Genomic DNA, 24,660 nt, shown 5'->3' with positions numbered 1-24,660 from the left:
AAGTTTTGTTTCATTTATTTAACTTTCATTAAAGCCACAAGTTTCCTAAGGTATGCTTCATCTGTGTGGAAGATCTTTCCTAAACGACAGTAAATTACATTTACTTTTATTGCACAGTAAGATGGGACATGAGGCATGAACAAGAAAACAAACAGGAAACCTCGACTATTTAAGAATTAAAAAATTCTGTTCATAAAACAGTTTTTTAATGCGATCTTTAAATGAAGCTGTTTATTTAATGTTATGTTTATCTTGCAAATTAATTCAATCCCAGGTCATTAAACTGCAGCTTTGCTAATTTCTAGGCTGGGCATGTGGATTGTAAGGGTCCATTGAGTTGACATATTTAGTGAGATTTTATAATCAAATATTGATTGCATATAGCCTTATTCATGCTTGACGTTTCTGGGGCATGTTTCCATGTAGCCAAAATTAATCAAACTCAACAACTGTATTAAAAGTACCTCAACACATTTGTATCAAAAAGATATACACATGCATCTTCTATATAAAATATAGGCGACCGGTGCAATGCAATAATAAGGAGGTTTTTGTTCCAGCAGCATATACCTATTTCCTACCAAACAGCAAGCAATCGCTTGCCAATCTGTCGGGGAAGACACATTTTTCCTTACTCACTGAGTCACTGGCAGATCTTTAAGTCTGTGTGTCCTTGGCTTTACAGACAATGTCACAGCAACCCCCTATAACCTCCAGCAACCACTTGCAACCAAGAGCATCCTCCTTTTTCTCTAGCAACTGGTGGTTGCCAACCAGTATCTAGGCCTGTGTGAGTGGGGCATTAAATAGTTCAATTCAATTCAGTTATATTTATACAGCACCAAATCACAACAAGAGTCGCCTCAAAGCGCTTTATATTATAAGGTAGACCCTACAATAATACATACAGAGAAAAACCCAACAATCATATGACCCCCTTTGTCCCCTAAAACTCTTTTTAAATAGTATCCTCTAAATACTCTAAAATTCCACCAAACATATAAAGCTGAAGCAGATCAGTCATTCCAGCAGCTGATGTGGGCTGGCATGACTATTAACAACTAGCATATATATTATATGTATATATAAAATTGCTTTTATCCTACTCACTTATAGCTTTAGCACCCAGAAAGTGCACATTTCATCGGTGACTTCTGGGTGTATTTTAGTTTTCCCTTTCAAGCTCAGAAAGAGCTCCACAAGAGTCTGCAAAAATGGTTCAAATAAAACCTTCAAAGCATCAGGAGCAATCTTAAGACAAGGTACGCACACAGAGAAAGCCACTTAAACATGTCACTGGTCCTTTTTTACACTGTGTGGTTATGTGATAGAAAAACATGCATCAGAGCAATCTCCTCTCAGCGCATTCCACATTTGTCTTTTATAAGTTTGCCTTTTCTTTCACTTATCAACTCGGGGCTTTGCTCTTATCTTGCCGGAGTCCTGTACAAACACAGAAAATCACAGAGATGAATCATGCTGAACTACAAAGAAGCTTTTCGAATTTGAGACAGGGGCCCGGCAGAATTTGTCAAACACGCAAGGAAAGTCATCCCTTGAAGAAAAAAGAAGTTCTAGCATGAGTGAGATCTTTGGAAACAAGCCTAAAAGTAATATAATTAGTTGCAATTTTAATGAAACCATCTGGAGAGACGATGATTACTAAATTAAATTAGCATGGTTTATTTGCAATTTAAAATTGGCAATTATAAATCATTTCTGGTGTGTAGTTTTTGTGTGTGTATGAGAGAGAGAGCAAGAGAGGCGCTTCCATCCTCTCCGTCCTTCAACGATGTCAACGATGCAGGGATTGAGGACGCAGCTCTAAAATAACCCGCTTAGCTCCTCCAAGGAGGCGGCACAAAGAAGGAGAAACCAATCATATTTGGCTCTGCTGTTTTTCCCCTTAATCACCCTTTAAAGGGATTAAAACACCTTTTAGAACAAATAAGCCACCTTTAATCCGCCCAAAAAGAAATACCTAAATGATATTACCGTATCCCCCTTTTACATTCTGCCACTCCTACTCCAAACCTCTAAAGATCACTTTATAATTGATGTTCTACCAATTTCACGAGTGTTAGTGCATTATATGATTACGGTGTTCTGTGATCAATAGCTGACACATAAATACACTGGCTATACTGAATGTAATCTAGCAAAGTGGGAGCTGGGGTTTAATTAGCAGTTGTTAGCAATTTCCTGTGTTGTAGCTCTGCTTCACATTTGGGACCCTTCAGCCTCTCGCAATCATTTTAACAGTAAAGTGCTGCGTTTTATCTGTGCCGCAGAGATGAGATAAAGCAATTTCCATTGCCCTTCTTAAATCATTTCAGCCACTTACACTGTAAACAGTGGAACATGTGTACATCCATAAAGAATAAGACCTAAATCAAATGGAAGCGGAGGCAGTTATAGAGGAACAGACCATTTCGAGGATGACTTTACTTACCTCAGTGGCAGAAAGGAAAAAATTGCTCATTTCAGCTGATTGCAACAAAAAGCATCTCTTGTTTTCTGATCTGTTCTTGTCCTGTCCTGTGAACGCTTTGACTTGAAATATAAAAGTAAACAATGTATAGAAGGGGGGGGTCTTGCTACATTTTACTACATCGCTATCTTGGTGTTGAGAAACTGAAAACACTGCAGTAGTGATGTGTCAATAGCAAAGCATTCGAGCCCTAAAGAATGACATCCTTCAGCATCCATCTAAATGGGACCATAATTTCCAAGATAAACACTGAGTTGTATAAAAAAAAATTAGAGATTGAGACAATAAACTGAATAGAAAAGTGGTTACTGAGGTCATAAATTGTAAAAGCAATACAGTCATTTTCTCATAGACTTCTATATTAAAACGGGCTTTTTGCACCACAGTTAAGACAGTTAAAAGATAGATGTAGTTACTGTGACGTCACCTGTTGGTTTGCAAAGTCCTGTTTTCAAGCCTCAAGATGAGCTTTTCAGGCATCTTGACTGCACAAAATATATGTGAGGAGGGGTTTTGAAGACTCTTAAACTGCTTGCTCATTAGCTAAGGACTGACAAGTCCTTAGCAAACAAGTTAGCAGAAAATACCACAGATGGTCATCCTTTTGTAAACGAAGTCTGAAAGTTGCTTCTAATAGACTTTTTGCAACCTCAGATATCCCCATGGTGGTGTTCACATAGACCACAGTTTAAGACATTTTACTATAAGGAATGAATGCTAATTTAATCTTTAATCTTCCCTCTTCAGACCCTAAGGTTACATAGACTCTGCTCCGTGTTGTGGGGTTTTTTCTTATTTATGCCATATCATTATCTGAGTGCAACTCTTGAGATCTTATTGACTGGAAACTTCACTTTGACCTGTCATTAGAGATATGAGCCACAGCTTGTCAGTTGTGTCTATACTTGTAGTTCGGTTGACATTTCCCGCCGTAATGTCATATCTAAACCAACCCTTCGGGGAAGAATGCTAGACCACATCGCCACAGGCAAGAGTTGGGCTTCCCTCATTAGGAATGCACAGAGTAGTGGACATTAAAACCTCTGAGTGGGAGAAAATAAGGTGACCTTCTGTATCCAGGCGTGACATCTCTCCCAGAGAGACGAGCATCCAGACAAACAATTCCCATCATCCCCTTTCTCCACGACCTGGTGAAGCGTGATATAGTCCTAAAGCGCCAATTCAACCTCTGTGTTCTGCAGTAATTAACTACTGCAGAGGTAACAACTGCTCAGCACAATAGTTAATCAGGCAGGCTCCTTGGTAGCCTTCCCCTTTTTGCGAGCACAGCCAAAAACCAGGTAGACAGAAGTCTGCTGAGAGCTACCTGTGGCTAATACTGCGGTAATGATTTTACCATTAGGAGTGTGTGCACACAGTGGAGCGGCGGCCTGCTTTCTGGCAGAGGATTAAATCACTGGTTGCCCGTTCAGGCACCACCCGCGCATGAACTGTTGAGTACTGTGGCTTGCTTATGAGTGTTCTCAATCCTGAAGGACAAATACATTGACAAGAGCTTGGAGTTATCCTGTTTTTCATGAAGGGAAGGGACAAAACAATTCAAACTGCTTTGCATAGCACTTTCCAGCTGGTGTGAGATTATATTATCAGTTCTCACTGCCATTATTACTGTGGGGATCGCATTTTTGTGAAAGACCGGTTTAATCTGCTGCCGCAGCTGAGTGTTTTGTTATTTGATTTAATGATATCGCGAGACGCACTACGCAACCGTCATCTGTACTGAGCCACACAAATGGCATGAGCCTGGCCGTCAGTAATAGTAGACAGAATGCTTCTAATTACCCAAATAGCCACAGAAAAGAGATTTTATGCTCAGTAAGGAGTCTCCTTAGAGGTGGACACCAAGACTGGGGAGTCTTTTTCTGATGCAGGTACAGGCTCTTGCTTGTGCAATAATTTGTTTTGACTAGTAAAACATATCAGAATGAAAAATGATCTAATATGCTGCAAAGCACAACTTGCCCAGGAAACATTTTGGCAATGAGCAACCATTGCTTTAATATTTACTCAACACATTGTGTCATGATTGGACCAAATTTAGACTTTCTAGCAACGGGGGCTTATTACCCAGAACTCTTTGTAAATCAAGTGGAAATAAGATAATTTTTAATTCATGAGCTACAAGGTGGGATTATTCTTGCAACCTTTGATTCCTAACACACTGACTTATACTGCTGACAGTCCAGGGTTAGACACCACTGGATTATATTACTCATACCGAAAGAGCAGAGTGATGATCGTCGGGCATTATGTGACAGTCTGAAGGTCAGTACAGCTAAGCTCACCATGATGTTCCTGTGTACATAAACGACATAAACATGTTTATTCAGCGTTCCCTGATCTACCGGTGCCTTTCTGTATTTGCATGTTCTCCTAGTACTCTCTTAGTTTTCCTCCCACAGTTTAAAGACTTGGCCATGGGTATGAATGTGTGATTGTCAGCCTTTCGCTGTTTGTTCTGGACTTGTGACTTGCCAAGAGCGTATCCTTCCTTTTGCCCTATGAGAGGGGAGACAGGATCAGGCTGCCCCTGATCATAAGCTGGATAAACAGTTAAGAAACTGGGTGGATGCTCATAATTTCCTGGTTTATAAGAAAGGTTCCTGACTCCCACTGTTGAGCATGGAAACAGCACCCCCACCCCCCATCTGTCTTTCCACCTCATAAGCCACACTGCAGTTTTTGCCAGTGTACTGCAGCTATTTTTGACCAGGGATGCAATGTTGCTGTTTCAGTGATTGATGGGTGCATTTTGCTAATTTGTTGAAATAAAGCTAGCTGTGGAGAGATGTGTCATAAGCCAAGCTATCCAAAACAAAGCCATTAAGACTAAATGCGCCTGCCTCTCCCTGATGATCTTTGTCTTTAACTCCCCAGGTGATAAAGACATAGATGACTACTACGCCAGGAAGCATCATCCTGACTTTGGTGGACGGGGACCGACCCACATGGTGAAGCTGAACGCAGAACCCCAGCAACACCAGCAACACCAGCAGCACCAGCAGCGGCAACGTCCCCGTCGAGTCCAAAGGGCCATGTCGCAGGACCACGTCCTGTCTCCTCCCAGGACGCCGCGACGTGGAGAGTACGGCCTGTCTTCATACGGTGTGATGGCGGCCGCAGCATATGGAAGCAGCCGCCACCTCTCGGAGGAGCAGCTGCTCTCAGCGGACCGCCTCCATTCCCAGGATCCGCTGTTGCTATCCCCAGCAATGAGGCGTGACAAGTTCCGTGAGAAGGCCATGGCGAGGGCGATGTCTCATGCTGACATGCTGATACCCACCACGCCAGTTATGGACCGCCACAAGGTGACCAAGATGCACTCTCAACCCAGTGCCTCCACCGACTCCTACAACACGCTGACGGTCAACCACCAAGTGACCACGTCTAAGAGGCAGGCGTTTGCTTCCCGACGAACACACACGGTGGACCACCTGCAGTACATTCCCGGCCACCACCACACATACCACACTGCCAGTAAGAACGAGGTAACTGTTTAACTCCGGGGTTGAAGCATTCCTGAGACCCACCACCAACATCAACAGAAGGATACTCAGCAGAACTGTTCAGTCTTCTCATCAAAACAACCTCCTGCATTTAAGAAAAAAGAACAAAAAAAGAACTCTTCCGGCTTTTTAGCACAAGCTTTCTGTGTCATCCAGATTTTGGATAATTAGAATCAAACCCTGGCAAAGACATTTCTCTCTTAGAGCATCATAAGGGCTTTGCGTGGCGACACAAAGATCCTTCATGTCGGACATTAGACAATGTGAAGAAAATATTTTTTAAACTGGATTTGGGACTGGAAGGGAATTGTATCAACTTTATAAATATATAAATATAATATATTTACTATTTGTATTTTCAGTCCTTGTTATAGCTTTAGAGATTCTCATTAACTGATGTAAGCACTTCAGATGGTGCCTCTTGAATTGTCCCATTTCAATGATGAAGTGGATTTGTGGGTTAAAAAGCACAATTAATGACTTCCCTTTTTTTCGATTAAGTTTTCTCTTCTTCTTCTACTTCTTCTTCTTCTTCGGTGAATGGCCAGAACATATCAGCTTATTAGTGAAAAACGAGGCTATTTTTGTTGCATATAATAGGAGATTGTAAATAGGCTATATTAGCAGCATTAACCTAGAAAAGCTGGCCCTCCGGCATTATTTTTTTCTCCCACCTGGAATCCTTGATTCCTACTTTAAAATTTTGTTTTAGATAAGGTGAATTCCCCCAAATAGCATTATTTCCACAGATGTCGGCAAAATATGTGGATTTAATATATATCTGGGGGGAATTTTTTTCTTTTCTAACTGTGCTTGTAGCATAGAATGATTGTGTGTGAAAAAACCTTTTACCAGTGTTGACTGGCAGCTTCAGTCTGCAGAAATAAATCTACAGGTGAAAACGGAGCCTGATGGTCATTCAAATTTGCTGAATTTCCATATCCTTGCTTTGTCATCCGTAACCCCATCCATCCATAATTCTGAGTTTGTGATTGGCCAGCTGCTTCCATCTCTACATATCAAGCACTCAGTGTTAAGAAGTGCACAGGTTGTGTAATAGTTTGTCGATGTGATGGACCAATCGGTACTAAAGAGGACATCACAATCGCCTGTTAGTGAAGCATTGATTAAAATGTTTGAGATATTTTTATTAAAGCAATGCCTTATTGTATGGAATCCCATATGCTCTTAATTGAACAATCATGCTTGTTGTCTTTGCTTTCTGTGCAATATTATTGACTATAATTTACCAGCAGAACCAGCAGTGAAAACCTATATGGTGAGAGATGTTACCGTATATATACCTCAAAAATTCAATTGAAGAAGTCTCAAACTTTGCAGGCAAAACAACCATTAGGTATATCAATCTTCCAATTGTTATTGAAAGTTGTTTAAACTTTGCTCGAATAAGATTTATTAAAGTTTTATGGGATAACAGGTATGTGAAAATACTGTGGTTCTGTTTTCAGTTGGCCTGGGGGTGGGAAAGGTTTTCTCGGTTCCTATATGAAGATCCAGTCCAGGAAGTGAGACAGTCGGGGTCCAAATTTTATACTATTAATAGAAGTGTGGCTGTTAGGATTTGTGTAATTCCTTCAGGGCTTGGGTTTTCTAAATGGACTCGCCACAATGTGTCATAAGGTTTGCCAAAGACAGTTTTTTAAGGCAAATTTCTATTAAGTGCAGGAAAATTTAAGCGTGCCATTGCACTTTTTAACAACAGGTGGAGTGTCATGCTGCTTCCTGCCCAATTCCACAGGAAAGCCAGTTAAGCACCTCCTTTAGAAAATGGTCACATGTCCAAAAAAATAGCTTTCTCACAAAGACAAGTCCCATCTTAATTTAAGCCTAGACTGAATATAAAAGATGGACGTAGCCACCAACTTAAGCATTTCTGCTGAAGGCGTGTGTCTGATGGAGAATCCAAAAACACTTTCACACCCTTTATAAATAAACATCCTGCTAAATTAAAGATAATTTGTAACTAACAATTTAAACTATGAACTCATACAGAAAGTGTCACACATCAAGTGAGCAGTACAGTCATTTTCTGATAGACTTTTATAAAATTTGAGATTTAAAGCTACATCCAACTTTTATATTGTAGCTCAGTTTATGGTATAAAGGCCAGAAATTACATTACGTTTTCATTAAAGGTCAGAAATGCTCCTCAGAATAACCTTTGTATTTCTACAGACTTGCTATTTCCATTCCCAAAATGTCAGGAAATAAGAAATTAAAATCGTGACAACTCTCAGCAGACTGGACAAGTAAGATATCAGGAAAATTGTTGTTTCTTTAGATATTTGAGTGGTCAGCTACTGTATATACAAACTTGGATACAATGTTACTTATGATTTGGACTGTGCAATTTAAATGGAAAACTTCAAAGGAAAGCAATGTCTCATTCAAATCAATTCTGTGATTATGCTGAAGTACGCTCATGCATTGTTGCACGTTTTCCTTAAGTGTGCTTCATTTCTTGTCATAACAATACATTTAAAATTGATTTACGTTGTGGAGCATGAAAGGTTGGCCAAATGTATTTCTTTACTTTAATGTGCCACTTTATTTTTTAATGTCAGATATGCATTTAATGATGTCAGTTTGAGGTTGTCTTTTTTCCAACTTTACTGTCTTTGTACACGATTTTTTTCTTCCTATATTGGAAAGTGCTTGCACAAATGAGGGCCATTTGAAGAAGGCGTGATTAATAGACTGCTTTAGACAGATATGTGTTCATCCAACTCGCTCGACTAATCTCACAAACTTCTGCTCCTTCTTTTCACTTAATTAATAATGATGTCATCCCAAGAGCCTTTTCTCTATGTGCAATATTTCCTGTTCATGCAGTATAGCTCTATAGCCACTTACTCTTTTTAAAAAGTTGTGAAGTTCATTGGCTGCCATACAGGCTTTGTTGTCCTTTTTATTTAGGATTGTATTGTCTTTCATAGTCAAAGAGGAGTTTTTATAATACAGATAAATGTGGTATGAATGACAACACGTCTATGTAACTGCACAAATAACCGGAGACTAACTTAAAGGCTTCAACAAACAAATTATGACTGTTCTTGTGCATTTTTCTGTTTGTTTACAAATTATTAAAGCAAACCATGTGTGTTGTATATATGAGTTTAATAACATGTGCTTATATAAGTCCAAGATAACAAAACTCTGAAACCCATAGAGTGAACCTGGGGAGGACTTGGATATTATGCAGATGCAGAAGCACCAAAAACTGCAGTTCATCAAATGGCCACAGGAGTTTTCCTCCAAAAGCAAGTAAAATACAAAGTAAGGTCTCTGTCACATAGGCCTGGTCATAAACCTTACTGCTTACGGCTGGGAAAAATGTGAATTCGGGCCTGTTGGTAAGTGTTTGCAGGAGGTTGCTTGCTGTTTCTAGGTGAAAGTAGTCACAAAGAAATATATGATGCTGCAGCAAAAACCTCCTTGCGATTGCTTTTGTTGCTAGCAGATTGCCCTGACAGTCAGTACTTTGTATTGAACTCTCGCCAACTACTCACTAAGAGGTTGCAAAACTGTGAAGCTTGAAATGCAAACCTTTGGAAACATGATGGTTTCAGCAGTGAGACACAATTGTTGTTTTTGTTTGTGGTTTGAGCCACAGCTTTTCACGTTTCACTACCCTCGTCTGATAGCCTTTTTGTAAAAAAGTGGGCGATCGACTGAAACACTCTTCGATGCACTATCCTAGCCAAGCTTGCTAATGTTACCTGAAAACTTTTCCAGACACCTATGTCTCCAGAAACTATGATCAAAATGGTGAAACACTTCAAAATCCAGTCCACATACCAATTTATAATGTGTGTCACAATGCATGTCTCTATCTTTTATATACAGTCTAATAGTTAGGCCAAGGGTTGTCACGTTAGCTGGTGATTCTAAATTGGCCATAAATATGATCTGGATAAAGTATGTAGAGTAAAATTCTCCATTCAAAAATGAGTCCAAAGGGCTCTCTTACAATAATCTACAGTGAAAAAAGACTCTATGTGATAGGTTTGTAGCTGGAACGTTGAAGACAATGTAATTACACAGCAAGCAAGACACGAGTAGGCAAGTTCTTTATGTTTCACGTGCACGGGAGAGAACTGGACAGGCGCCGTTCCTTCGCTTGACCCCAGTTGCTCTCGTCCACTCTCCCGTAACACTGCTCTTTTATTGTGGTTACATGAATATGCATAGGTTCATTAACATATGACCCCTTACATAGGTATACATGTGAACAAAGAATACCTTGAGTGTGTGTGTGTGTGTGTGGGGGGGGGGGGTCAAACTGTGACCCCAGGAAGACTCCCAAGAGCCGTCCATCTAAACAAAAGGCACTTAGACTAAAACAGTTTATCCTACCATAAAACAATAAGACAAGGTACGACCTCTCCCATGCTCCTAAAATGTGGGTGTGAAAGTCAGAGAGCTCTGGAATGCACACAAAGCTTGCAGACTATTAAGGATCAAACCTCTACCAATCTACACCTAATTATAAAACTCTGAGAATATATAAGTAGATATTTCTAAGCATAAATGACAATCACAATACAAATCTAACACTATGCAGTCCTGGAAGTGTTTCCATAGGAATTCTGGGGGTAAATAACAGTTATATGCACTTAATAAAATCTACTTGATCATCTGGAAGTGTGACCACCTCTAAAAAAGCAAAAGGTTTTAGCAGTTTACCGATGTGGAGCATTTAGGTGCTGACCACGCAATGCTCAGTGAAATTCCCCCCCCAAAAACGAGCTACATTCAGACTCTACAGGCCTCAGTTAGTGTGAAATGTCAACGTGCATTACAGAATAATTAGAAAAATACTGAGTATGTTTTTTCTTTTATTCACTTCGTTTCCTTTCATTTCATATACAGTACACTGTTACTCACTATAACAGTCAACTCAAGCTACCTTCCAGGCATTGAGTTGATTGTGAACTCCTCGGTACACCAAGCTATCCTAGAGTCAAATGTGAGGCCATCTGTCGGACAGATAAAGCTTGGCCTAAAAATTGGATCATGCAACAGGATGATGATCCCAAGCACATCAGTGAATCTACAGTAGAATGGTCCAGTCAGAGTCCAGACCTCACCCTGACTGAAATGCTGGGGCTTGGCCTTAAGAGAGCTGTGCATAGATGAATGCCTGCAGAATCACAGAACTGAAGCAATTAATGAAGAAGAGTGGGTCAAAATTCCTACAAAACAACGTGAGAGGTTAATAAAGTCATACAGAAAATGTTTACTTCAAGGTTAATGCCGCTAAAGGTCGTTCTATGAGATTAATTTGTCACGGGACTATATAAAAGATGAGTTGGCCATATGAACCATCTCAGCATTGTTATAACCTGGTGTGTCCTGGCACACCAACAAACGTGGTGTGCATATCTCTAAGACAAAAAAACAGATTTGGATACACTGAGAATTACAATGAGGCTGGTTTCGCCTTATAATAATTTCAAAGACCACACAAAAATACCTGTACCCCAACCTGCCTTTGCATTCCTGGTCACTGACACCATCAACAAAAAGCACTGAGCCTCATTACTTTTATGACACATGTATTAATACCTTTTGCTCCCATCATGTCCTGGTCCATCTGAAACCCTCTTGAAATTCATAGCGGAGTGAGCAGGCCATGCATTTTGTACAATACCAGAACAAAACCTAATGGTCACAATAGTGCACACACAAATGGGCAGATGGCAAATAGCAGTGGTTTCCACTTTCTTCAAAACCCATCCATTTGCATTTAGATGGAAAAACGAACAAGGTTATTTGGACAACTGTGGCCCAAATGGAGGAGCAATGGTCAAATGTTTGGCCATTAAGCAATTTAATCCTGTTCCCTCTGTGTCCTTTATCAGGTTAATTAATTCAGATAACTGCTTGAATGATTCCGACCATCATCAACAGCCACTGGTGTTCAAAAAGGTGATATGGTGTATATTGTAATGTGGTCCCGCTTACTATCAGTAAACCAACAGTCAGAAGGATATATCCTTGTGCTGTTGAGCACTAGTGCTAATCCTAACAATGTAAAATAACCAAGCATGCTCATGAATCATTCCTTTGTTGTTGGTTGTATTTTTCTGAAGAAAAAACCAAAACCAAAAAACATGCAGACCTCTGAAAAGAAACAAGAACTTCAGGGTTGTATCTATGCTGAAATTTGAGATCTGAGTTGTCTGGAAGGACAAAGGATTTCAAACTCATGTATCACCACTGTGATCCAATCAGAAGCCACAGCAGCGTGAGGGACAAATGCTGCTCTGATTGATTGATGTGCCAAACAAAGAATGGACAGAAGGCAAGCAAGCAAGAACCAAAGAAAAAAAACCATAACCTTATCCTCATCATCCACTTTAGATAACTTTTGAATTTTTTATAGCGCTCTTTGCAGTTTACCCTTTGACTGTGTCTCCTCCATTTGATTGTACGAGTCTCTCTCAGTCTGTCTTCTAGTCTTTTAATTTCTTTACTTTTCTTCCCCTTTTTCCTACTTGATGAGTTTTTCCAATATTGCAGATTCACAGTTGGCACTCCTTGGTTTTATTCAGGGCCCATTTTAATACGATCTTCATGAAATACTTTGAGTTTATATTCTTTGATTTATGCTAAAAATGTTTTATTTAATTTTCTTGAATGTTCAGTTTTCTCTTACTTTAACTTAGTCTGTTCGTCACTTTGTCAAAACACTCAAACTCATCAGAACTGAATTTCATCTCCTTTGTCTATCATCTCATATTTGCATCCAACACTCTTAAATTTCAGTCATTCTACACTGTAAACTGTAATCATACCTTTATATAAGCTCCAGCTGTGCAACACATACTCATAGCTGACAGATGAGTGAATGCATTAGATTATTAAGTAGAATATTTACCTAACCATAAAGAGGAAATAACCAAATAATAAATGCAGCTGACCAGCCACAGGGGTGGAAATAGAAGCTATTATCTTTGCTGCTATTATACCAATAGGATCCAACCTGAGCAGAAATTGGACAATTCCTGTAATCTATGGTTCACTACGAGAGTTCTCACCTCCCGGGAGAAATGAATGGATGTGGGCGCCATGTAAATGCAGAGAGATAATAGAGTAGGGTGCTTAAGGAGCCTGTGTAAACACCGTGGCATTCACTGGTGACCATAGCACCATGGGAGTTTGAAGATGAATGCAGCTAACAGGCTGCGGCTGTTCCCACTGCAAAGCACACACACATACGACTTTCTCGTAGGCGGCGGCTATCGATCCCTCCGACATACTGCTTCGCTGTTGCTTAAATGAGAGCAGTCAGTAGCAGAGCTGTGTGTGAGATAGCCTCTAGTGATAGTTGGTGAGTGGGGGTGGAGGGGAAGTATAGCATAAAAAGTAATAATAACCTGGAAAGAATGTGCATTCTGCAAATAAATACAATCTAAGTTTTTTTGTGTTAATTTTAGGAGCATCGTGAGTTTTTAGGAGTTTGACAGACGATCGAGCATTCGTCTGAGATTCTTACAGTCACAAGAGAGTGCCGTAAGTGTTTTATTCCTTTGTTTAAACCATAATAAGAGGAAAAAGAAAAGCACTCAAAGTATATAAAAAATGCTGCATACTGTGGGTGCAACATTTAATTCAATTCAGTTGTATTTATACAGCGCCAAATCACAACAACAGTCGCCTCAAGGTGCTTTATATTGTAAGGTAGACCCTACAATAATGCATACAAAGAAAACCCAACAACCATATGAACCCCTATGAGCAAGCACTTTGGCGACAGTGGGAAGGAAAAACTCCCTTTTAACAGGAAGAAACCTCCGGCCGAACCAGGCTCAGGGAGGGGCGGGGCCATCTGTGGTGAGAGAAGGAAGACAGGATAAAGACATGCTGTGGAAGAGAGCCAGAGATTAATAACAAGTATGATTCAATGCAGAGAGGTCTATTAACACAGTGAGTGAGAAAGGTGACTGAAGGCTTCTGCATAGGACACACCCATGTTTCCTTGACTCCCTCTAGAAGGGAAGAACCTCAGATTGCATATCTCTTCATGGACTTAGTTTTACAGATTTGACCTGGCTTTCAATCCTTACTGTGTGATATGTATTGCCATTTCTGCAGCATAAATTTTATAGTATATAAATAAATGACTTAATTTCTGACATTATTGGGGAATACATAAATGACTAATTAAGAAACAACAAATTACTCTGCTAATCAAATGTGGTTCGTATCATTTCCAGGGCTCTCCTTTAATACAAAATGTGCGGTGTCTCTTACCTTCTTGTGGTCTGCACTGATGTGCTGCTGTTCTTTGCATTTACATGAACCTCATTATTTCCTTTCTGTCACACAAGATATTTTTCATTGTGAATCCTACACAGGATCCACAGAATGATCCCTCTCGTGATTTTATAACCCACAAATTAAGAAGTGAATGATTATGAAGTGGCTACCTGCAGATGATAATAATCCATAACTCGGATGTGATTAGAGTAATTTCCTAATGGGCTCGGCAAAGCACCGGCAGACCACAGATGGATTAGTTGTATACCTCAAATGACCCCAGACCTCATCACCTTGGTCAATTTTACCCACCAAGAAAAGTTAGAGGGGGGCTGAGCTGCGTATCAGAGATGAGGACTCTGTCCGGAAAATGATTATGATAATTACCATCATAACGATAATAACAACAGTTATGGGAGTTCTTGCAAACTCCCTCCTCAAATATCATGGAAACATCCTCGTTAGGGTAGACCAAAGGAAGCCTTATGTTTATTAGAGTAGCTGCAGGGTTTTACAACAAATAAGAGCAGCCATTGCTATAAACTTCACAATGCATCCAAATGGCCACGGTTTCATGAGTGATTTTAACATACTTGTCAAACACAGTCATCAGACCCTGAAGAGAACAAAGTGAAAACAAGACACAAAATCTGCAAATTCATTCCAAAATCTCTCCAAAATTGACCATAATATTAGATGTTTGTTGAAACTAACTGCCTACATTATATTATGACATTGCACATAACTATCTTCGAAGCTCTTAAAAAGTCCTGTTTCTTTGCTCCAGTGTGAACATTCTTCAATTAAATACAAAGCTTACTGCCTCACAGATATCCTGCCTGCATTGTCTTATTGACAACAGCCTTCATTAATCACACACCATACACACTATTCATTCTCCATCTGCTACTGAGATAACAACGGCAGTAGTTTTGCTGAAGTCACGCACGCTGGATGCTCACAATTCTCATTTATTCTTTACCTCCCTCCCTTCTGTTTTCTCCTTCATTTTTTTCACATCTTCTGGTCAAACTCAGAATTTTTTCCCTCCCCCAACCTGGACTTTAAGTCATGAAGCAGAGCAGATACTCCAGACTTCAGACAGTACAGGCCACAGAGCAGATCAATGTGCAGAACACCAGAGGCCGGGCCCTCTCCAGAGTCCGAGCTCGGCTCGTGTGTCCATTTGATCAAATGCCAGCAGAAAAAAGTAACACTTTTCTTTTCATGCAACCAAAATGAAAGCACTCAGGAGTTTTTAAAACTACTCACAGTTTATTTGCAGTCAGAACAGCTCAGTGATCAACAGACCTGTCACTTAAAGGTTGCGCTCCCCTCTAAGTTTTAAAAGTAGAAGTTAACTCGAGCTGCGCTGCAACAGTACAGCAATTCCTTGAATGATTAAATGTCTAAGAATTAAAGCTGCTTGAAACTGTTGAACAGTTTAAGACAGTTCCTGTGTAAATGAATGGTCATATGCAGATGCAGTTTTAATAAGCATGTAAGTATAAGAGGGAGATGTTTGTGTACACATTTACAAACCTTACAAACTTCCAAACTTTTTTTAAAACTTAAGGCAATACGTGCGAGAAACAGAGAAGACTTCCAGCAGGCATTTGGCGTTCGATCTGTCTCCTAAAACTAAAGTTGTGCTCTCATCTGTGACGCAAACAGGTTCCAGTTTTGATATTCTCTGTGAAATACCAAATGAGTTGCAGTGTTGGGCTGTGAACACAGGTCCCGCTAAAGGGTGTGAGGTGATGGCATGGAGACTGCTTCTGACAATTTGGTCAATATGCATTTTGTAGGAGTTTTGCAGCTCCTCACACTAAGCAGCAGATATAGGGTCTGCGGTGTGATTCATGCCCTTCTACAAGCTTTTGTAGCTCTCCATGTGTAACAGCCTGTGTCCTGGAACCTCTTAATACTGTGCTGTGAGACAGCAAACTTTCTTGCAATGGCACCCATGAATGCACCATTGTCTCAGGTATCGTCTCAGGTAACAACAGGTACCTGAAACAGGTAACAGGTGTTTCATTCTGCTTCGCTGTGGATTTGTACCTGGACTGAAACAGAGTTTTTCTGTCTACAAGAGGCCAAACTGTAAATAACAGTGTATGGTATTTAGTCTATTGTAATAACATTTTCTGGACATTTTTAAGTTAAAAATGAAAACCCATATTACTGTTTATATAATCAAAAATTAATGAATTTATGAAAATTAATGTTGTAGTTATATACCCATTTACTAGTATTGTGACATTTTTTATGGGTGGTATATCATTTTATTACATAAAATATAGATTAAATGTGCAAGACCTTTATATAAAATTACATTATAACACCCTATATATGTTATACTTATTTGCACTGCAGCAGTGCTTGACCATATTAGGTAATTTAATAGGTTTTACCCATTAAACAAGAAATACACGCAAAAATACACAAAGTTCTTGAGTAAATTAAAGCTAAAAAAAATGAAGAATGGAAATATCAACGAACTATTTAAAAAAAAAGACTTCAATGCTTTCGTCAAAGCATTAAACATGCTTTAAATGCAGCTATACTAACTGTATGATGTTAGCTAGCTAACGTGACACCTATTCTCCAATCCACATTTTGAGGTGTGTGTTAACCTTTTGGAGCCAGAAGTGGCCATGTTTAGTCCAGAACCTGGTGTGCAAGATAGCAAGCTACATCCATAAACTCTCTGGGTTCTAACTGGTGCTAAGTAGCATGCTAATAAAAACCATAATATACAAGAAAATACCAGAAGTTTCTCACCAAAATTCAAAGGATAAAGACGGTCTGTATCTCTCAGCAAGACATATTTATTGTTTTCACTTACTTCCATTAAAACGCTCCAAAAGGCACCAACAGCACAAACATCCATGAGAGTTCCAAATAGCAGTAGGAAGCCTAGCAAACAGCGCTCAGCTACAGCTGGCTGATTAACAAACCTGCCAGTCGACGTGTTCTAACTTTAAGCCTTAACAAAATTCACAAGGTTGAGGTATTTAAAACAGGGGCGATTCTAGGATCAGAGCTCTGAGGGTGCTGAGCACCCAGAGAGCTGCCCAGCCAGGCAAGATAAACTCGTCACAATGAGACTTCTTCCCCGTCTCTGTCAGTTCCTGCATCCTTAAATGTCTCCAGTTGTCCCCAGTTCTCTCTGACTGTCTCCTTGGTGCATTTAAACCCCTGTTCCTCCCTGTCCTCATCGTCTGTTGTCTCCGTTATCAGTCATCATAATTTTACCATCTCTGTGCAAGTCTGCAAATTTCTTTATCAAATCATAAGATTCTTAAATTCATCAAGTCTCTCTGTGCCTGGGTCCTCGTCTCAAAACATGACATCACTGTTTTGTACATTTTAACACAATTTAATCAGGATATGCTTCAGCCAATACCTTTTGATTAGCCTTGTCTCAGTTTCTTGCTTTGTGGTAGATCTTTATTCTGTTTTCACTGAGATATTTGAATGCTAATCGATAAATCAATATTCAATTCTAAAAAAAATTCTAATCCCCACATTTGTGAAAGAAGCAAAACACTTTTTTGAAAAGTTTGTAACAAAACCATCAAATCTGATAAAGGTTCTTTAAATGCTGCAAAAGAAGAATGGATTGGAATAAAAAAAATACATATCCTAACCTTAATTACTGGGGGAGAATAATGAATGATGCTCATAGTGAGTAAAAAGTAAACTGAGTGCATTTTCTGGACAGAGATTCACTTTTAAAGTGTATGTATAATACAATACAGGTACATAAAAAATAAACTCCAAAAATAGAAGAGTCCTTGAAATGTACAAATGTACAAATATTAATTAAAAAAGTTATAAAAATGGAGGCAACTGTGCCTGTGGTACAATTTACTGCAGATACTACTAATATGGCTCTGCAGATTTTTTTCTTTTATTTTGACCTATGTCGCCTCACCTTGAGGTTGGCAAATCTATCACTGTTTGGTGGTCAACTCTCTCAAGCAGTTTAAGAGTTTCTGTTGTGCCTGTCACTACTCCCTGTCTGTTTTCTTACCTGATTCTTCCTGACCTTGTACTTTCCCCTCTTTCCTCTCTCCCTCTTTGGACTGACAATCATACACATTGTATTAGATGAAAACATTAAATTAATATGAAAAAAATACTATTGAAATCACTAATATAAAAGTCCTCTCTCAGTGTACTTTCAACCAAAAGGCAAATAACCAAACCACATGAACATCTAATAAAAGATATAAATATTGAAACACTGATCCAACATTATTCTTGATTGATGGATAATTTGATTTTACACTTTTAACTGAATGTGACTCCTTTTTTTTTTTAAAACTTATCCATTATGAACCTGGCTGTCACGTTCCTGGGTCTGTGGACCCAGTGTTTTGAGTTTGAGTTTATTTTGATGTTTATGGTTTATTTTTAAGTTCATTAGGTTATCTAAGCTCATTTGTTTATTTAGATTCCCCTTGTGTCTTCTTCCCCTATATTTAAGTTTCCCCCACCCTTTGTCTGTGAGGCTGTTTTGACTGCGTGTCTTATGTTATCAAGTTTGTATTGTCATGTCTGCTTCACATGTTTCCTGTTTTATTTTGCAGGTCTGTGTCCTGTGTCAGTGTAGTCAACTTTGCTTCCTTTGTCTCGTTATGTCAGATTAGTGTCTGCTGTTTCCCCATGTGTTTCCACTTCCCCTAATCACCCTTGTGTGTAGTCTGTGGCCGTTTATCAATGCCCAAGTACGCGAGTACGTACTCGCGTTCTCGGTGAGTACGCATCACGAGAGCGCGCACGGGAGTATGTACCCGCCGAGAATGCGAGCACGGACTCGCGATATGTACAATTGGAACACCAGCGTACGTGATGATGTCACAGGTCCGGAGTTTTTACTGCCGTCCCCTCTTAATTTAACTGTGAGTAACATGTTATGAAGCTTAACTTTAATCACAGCCAAACCGGTTTACTCAGGAACAAATAAAACACTGAAATAAACCAAACATTAACATTTAGAAGTGATCTAAGTGACTTATATATCATTTTTAACCTCAGTAGTGAAACCTCTAATAATAAAAATAGTGTACATGTACATACGTGTACATACCTTAATAAAAACAAGCAGGTGAGATGTTAGAACGCTTTTATTTCTATTCTAGTGGACACTCAATACTATAGACAGCTGCTGGGGTTTCTTTAACCTGAGTAGTGAGAAGTCCGCGAGCGGGGGGATGTGACGGGAGTCCGCTGTTGAGTTTTGGACGAAATGCATTCTGGGATATATAGCTGTCCCAAGTCTACACCGATGCATGCTCGATAAAATGGGCGGATCGAGAACACATCCGGGACTTTTTCGCGTTCTCGGCGTGATGCGTACTTCGAATTGGAACAGTACTTGGTCTCCGACTGATGACGTATCACGAGTACAGGAGAACGCAAGTACGCATATTGATAAACGCCCTGTGTGTTTCTGTTCATTCTTTGTCAGGTTGTCTGTTGTTCCACGTCATGTTTCTAGGATTTTCCATGTTTAGGTTTTTTGCAATGTTCAAGATTTTGTTCTTTACCTTTTGTGTTTAGCATCTAGTTTTCCCAGTTTAGTTGTAGTTAGGTTCTTTCTTGTGTGCATCTGCCTTTTGTTTTTGTACTTTTTATCAGCCATATTAAACGGCTCGCTTTTTGTTGACACTCAAGTTTTGGTCCAAGTTCCTTCATGTCTGCATTTTGGGTCCGCTCTTCACAACACATACAGTGACACTGGCTGTCTCTCTGTACACACACACGCGCGCACACAAACACAAACAAACCAGGAGTTATAAGGTTAATGGCAATCCAGTCAGTTAGCTAGTTAGTACCTTGGGTTTCATATCGGCACATATGACAAAATAAGCAGCTTCTCTCATTCCTTTTCAAACAGGACAGTGGTAACAACAGCAGGCTACGGACAATTTTAAGTTTTAGATTTTAAATAGGCTGTATACATTTCAATGGGAGCAACAGGACGGTCAAATGTCACTGATTTTACTACAGAGTAGGACGGATTGTAGGGTAGCAAACATAGTCGGGAAACACGTTTTCAACACTGCAGGTTACCTGGGTGTAACGTTTTTCAGCTAAAAAGAAATATGGTCTGACTCCTACCTAACTATATAAAGAGTAACTGAAGGTTAAATGCAGCTAAGATGTCCTGTTTTAAGCCAGGCACTTACACCTTCACTCCGCTGCGTCTCAGCCACCATCGCTCTGGCACAAAGGGCACCAGAGGCGAGCTGGAACAAACCATTTTGGGAGGGGGGGTATCTATACTTTTGTTGTTTAAATATTACATCTCAACCAAGTACTGTATCCTTTCTATATTTTTTTGTAGTGTATCACACACACACACACACACACACACACACACACACAAAAAAAAAATATGACAATATCCTGTACCAAATATTGTCAAAAAAGTAAGAAATCTTTGGGGGTGCTTTGATTCATTCGAAGCACCCCCCAGAATGGGCTAAAAACGCCCCTGATTTAAAAAATACCTATGCTTGCTTCACTTTTCGGATCTCTTCACCTTGACAAACTTCACCTATCCTTCATGTACAGTGTATGGGTCATCCTCAGTGGCCATTCAAGAAATCTTTGGCTTCACTTTTATATCATCAAAGGTTTAGCTTGAGCCTTAGCCAAAATTTACCTCGAGGCTATGTAAGGCCTATTTGATCAAGAAGCGGAGTGAGTGTGAGTGCTCCATCACATGGGCTGACGTGAACGATCACCAGACCTGTACCCGTGAATGGCGTAGTGAAGGAAAAGAAAAAAGTCCTCAGCACATGTAATTTAAACCTAACGTGTGATAGGTTACATTGATAAGTGTTACTTGTGCCGGTCTGAGTGTGGTTTCTGCCAGCAACACCGTAGCACGTGACACCCCCTCTTCACTTTGTGCGAGGATGGGGCTGAGGTGGGATGTGAAGCTTCCCACTGTGTGAACATGATGAAACGAGGATGTTCACAAGCCATCAATGAGATGCTGCTAATCTGACTGTATCCTGCTGGGAAGTGTCTGACAGAGGGAACCACCAGCAGAGACCATCACTTGTTTACAAAGAGGTTTGTGTGTATTGCACGCGTGTTCACTGTGCAGGTTTACCTCTTAATAAACTCTGTTGGTTTTTGTTTGTTGTTGTTTTCTGGGGAGGTTGCTTAAGAGACTATGATGCAGTAGACTTAGCGAATGGCTTAAAAACACCTCCTCTGTCTAAAACTTTAACATATTTAGATTAATTTATGCCAGGTTGCATGCAAGCTGAAACAACCACATGCAGACAGAGTCTTAATCTGGGCAACTAGGCTGAAGCGTCTCAGAGGAATTAACAGGAGGGGCACAAAGTAAGCACACAAAAGAAAGAACAATGGTCTGCAGGTTTCTCAGCTGTCACATGCTTCTATAGTAGGTGGCTTGTTCAAGAGATCATGTAACAAATTCATCAGTTAACAGTATTGATCCCGCAGTGGACACAACCCTGAGCCCAGGATCCTCCAATGGATCTCTGGGTCCTCAGATATGCCAGGATTTACATGAGAACAGGTAATAATATTTATATCAACTTGTTGTGGGCGTTGCAGTAAACCTGTCCAGCTGTGCAGTGACATTTGTACTGGTGCTGCTGATTTTGTGGACTTACATGGTGCCACCCCAGTAATATGAGGTAGATGAACAGCTTGTCTCATGAGGCGAACTGTCCTAGATTTAAAAAACAGTGTATGACCTTGATTTCTACTGTAGAGAAACCTACAGAGCTCTGATTTATTTCCTTAAGCCTGGAGGAAAAGCAGCACCCTGTGTTTGAGCAGTGTGATCTGTTGCAGCCTACTTTAATTCAGAGTTTGAGATAACACCTTACAGCCATTGACACTAACAATACCAATGTTGTATTCTGCTTGAGCCTTAAATTTCACATATAAATCTGACGAGCTCATTAGATAGATTATGCATGCAGCCATTAGCCAATCTAGCCTTCCTGGACTGTTTTTCATCACCTTATCTGTGCCTGTAACAATACACCTACCCACACATCCAGCATATTTTAGATAAAATGGTGAAAGCTCAGCCTACAGGCAACATATGTAGGCATGTAAAAGAAATGCAAACAATGTGCACCACCCTGGCAGGGGAGTCATGAAATGAACATAATATATATGAAAATCAAAAGACCTTGGACTTATCAGTTTTTTAAAACATATACATGTTAATAATCACTGTATGTTTGACTGTGTTTCATTAAGATAGGGCACATATAGACATACTATGATCATTATAGTAACATACCTGTACTCATTTAAAAGTCACAGTTCTGATACACAGAGTAAAATATAATTAGCCATGCTAAAAGCTTCTATTTGGCTGTTTGTCGGAGATGTTTATTTATTGTTTGTTTGTTTATTTTAATCGGGGGGGTTGCTGGGTAGACTGGTACCACTGTTCTGAGGAGTGTCAAACAATGCCAGCCAGTCGAGGCTGCTGGTGTATCTCAGTATGTCCTTGAGCAGCAGGCCGTAACTGTAACTCATCATTTTTCACTGAAAAGGGTTACTGGTGTGAAAGACAATCTCATACCAACCATAACAAACACGTTGTGAGAGCCTAAACGTGACCGAGAATGAAAGCAAAAATAAAAAGAGAGTAAAAACCAAAAGAAATTATCATTTTTGTTTTCACAACCCCATGCGCTTTATACAAACGATGGGCATTGTGATTGGCTGCAGACTTGGTTCCTTCTGGAGTGCAGAGTTATTACCGAGCACGGTCGGTGTGGTTAGATTTGGTGTCTGTAAACATTTTCCCTCTTTAAAACTAGCGCACTATGGGGTTTTTAATATCTCACCCTTCTTCGGGATTTTTCCAAGGCTTGAACCTGATTGGACCACTTGACTGGCAGGTTTGTTGATCAGCCAGCTGTAGCTCAGAGCTGTTTGCTAGGCTTCCCCTCTGCTAATTAGACCTCTCAAGCATGTTTGTGCTATTGGTGTGTTTTGGAGTGTTTCAATGGAAGCGTCTGACAAACACAGATGCAGAGCATTCAACAAATTTGTGCTTCAGTTTTGGTAAGTGAAGTTTTAGCATATTAATAGCATGCTACTTAGCACTATTTAGCTGATACGTGTCTCTATGCACTTAATGTGTAAAGTTTATGAATCCTTGTTAACCAGGTTTGCTAATTTTAATCAGTATAAGGGGACTTCTGGCTAAAAGCCACTGGGTGACATCAGGGTGGCTACATCCATCTTTTATACTGTCTGTGCTTCCAGGTTTTAGACTGACTCATCTGAGCCCTGCTGGAGATTTAAAAGATGCTCACTTACTTGCTTTAATGTTAATAGTCAATGTATTATTTTTCCTCAGACTTTCTGTGAAACCTGAAGTAAATCTTTGTCATACCATACAAGTAATGGAGCTAAAATGGAGGTTTCTCATTTTATGGCTCAAAGCCACACGGTTCAGCTTTTTATGCTAATATGGCTGAGATTTGAAAATAGAATTTGTGAAAATTACACAATAACTCGACAACTCTGCGGGGGTCATCTGAAATTTGGGACCCGAAAATGAGGTTATGTGCCATAAAAAATTCAGCGTATGGGTGTAGAGGCATTTCAGAAAGGGGCACAGCCAGACTGCATGAATTGCCAGATGAAAAGTGCTGCATTTGAATCCAGGGATGTGAAAACCAGGCTAACTGCTAACCTAATTAATATTGTTTCCCTCCTGTGATTTGCCAAATCGGAGGAGTGCTAATTTCACCCAGCACTGCACACACTACCTAAAGTCTAGAAAGGGTGTCTTTGCTTCTTGGTAACCACAGCTACTTGGTGTTTATGTGTTGCTCTTGGTGATGTTTGATGCTTTCAGCTTAAAAGAAGAAATATGAGATGAGGGTCCATGATAGGGGTGTATGTTCTTATTTGATCAGTTTATTTTAGTGCCTCAAGGATTCAGAGACTTTAAAGATTATCATTATTATTGAATTGTGTTTGGTTTACTTCTGAATCTTTTGCTGAGATGGTAAAATAAAAATAACAGACAGTAAATATTAATAATAATCCCAAAATTCCTACGTTTTTTAATTTTCTGTGGCTGTTCAGGTTGCATTGAATGACATAAAATCCCCAAATGTTACAAAGCCACAAAAGCATGTAGAGATATTCCACATGACAGGAGGATCTTTGTGCAGAAAGCCTGAAACGCTGACTGTGACTTAGAACCCAACATACGCGTTAGAGAATCTGGAGCTTCCTAAGTGAGAAGATTTGGTGAGAAGTTTGAAACCAGGAGATCAGAAGCTGTTACAGCAGTAGATTAATGCCCATTTTCTC

The 24,660-nt window shown here is 39.8% G+C and overlaps 1 protein-coding gene across 1 annotated transcript in view; it reads left to right on the top strand.

Moving 5' to 3' along the window:
• Positions 1–6,300, top strand: part of LOC116314287 (protein shisa-6) — an 80,838-nt gene extending 74,538 nt beyond the window's left edge. Inside the window, exon 7 of the mRNA XM_039610619.1 lies at positions 5,390–6,300. Coding sequence (XP_039466553.1) covers positions 5,390–6,012 — 623 coding nt within the window. The 3' untranslated portion in view covers positions 6,013–6,300. The remainder of the gene's footprint in view (positions 1–5,389) is intronic.
• The last annotated feature ends 18,360 nt before the right edge of the window (positions 6,301–24,660 follow it).

Source organism: Oreochromis aureus, linkage group 4 (assembly GCF_013358895.1).
Source record: "Oreochromis aureus strain Israel breed Guangdong linkage group 4, ZZ_aureus, whole genome shotgun sequence".
Classification (NCBI taxonomy): Eukaryota; Metazoa; Chordata; class Actinopteri; order Cichliformes; family Cichlidae; genus Oreochromis; species Oreochromis aureus.
The sequence above is the reverse complement of the archived record's forward strand: the minus strand, read 5'-3'. Positions and strand labels throughout refer to the sequence as shown.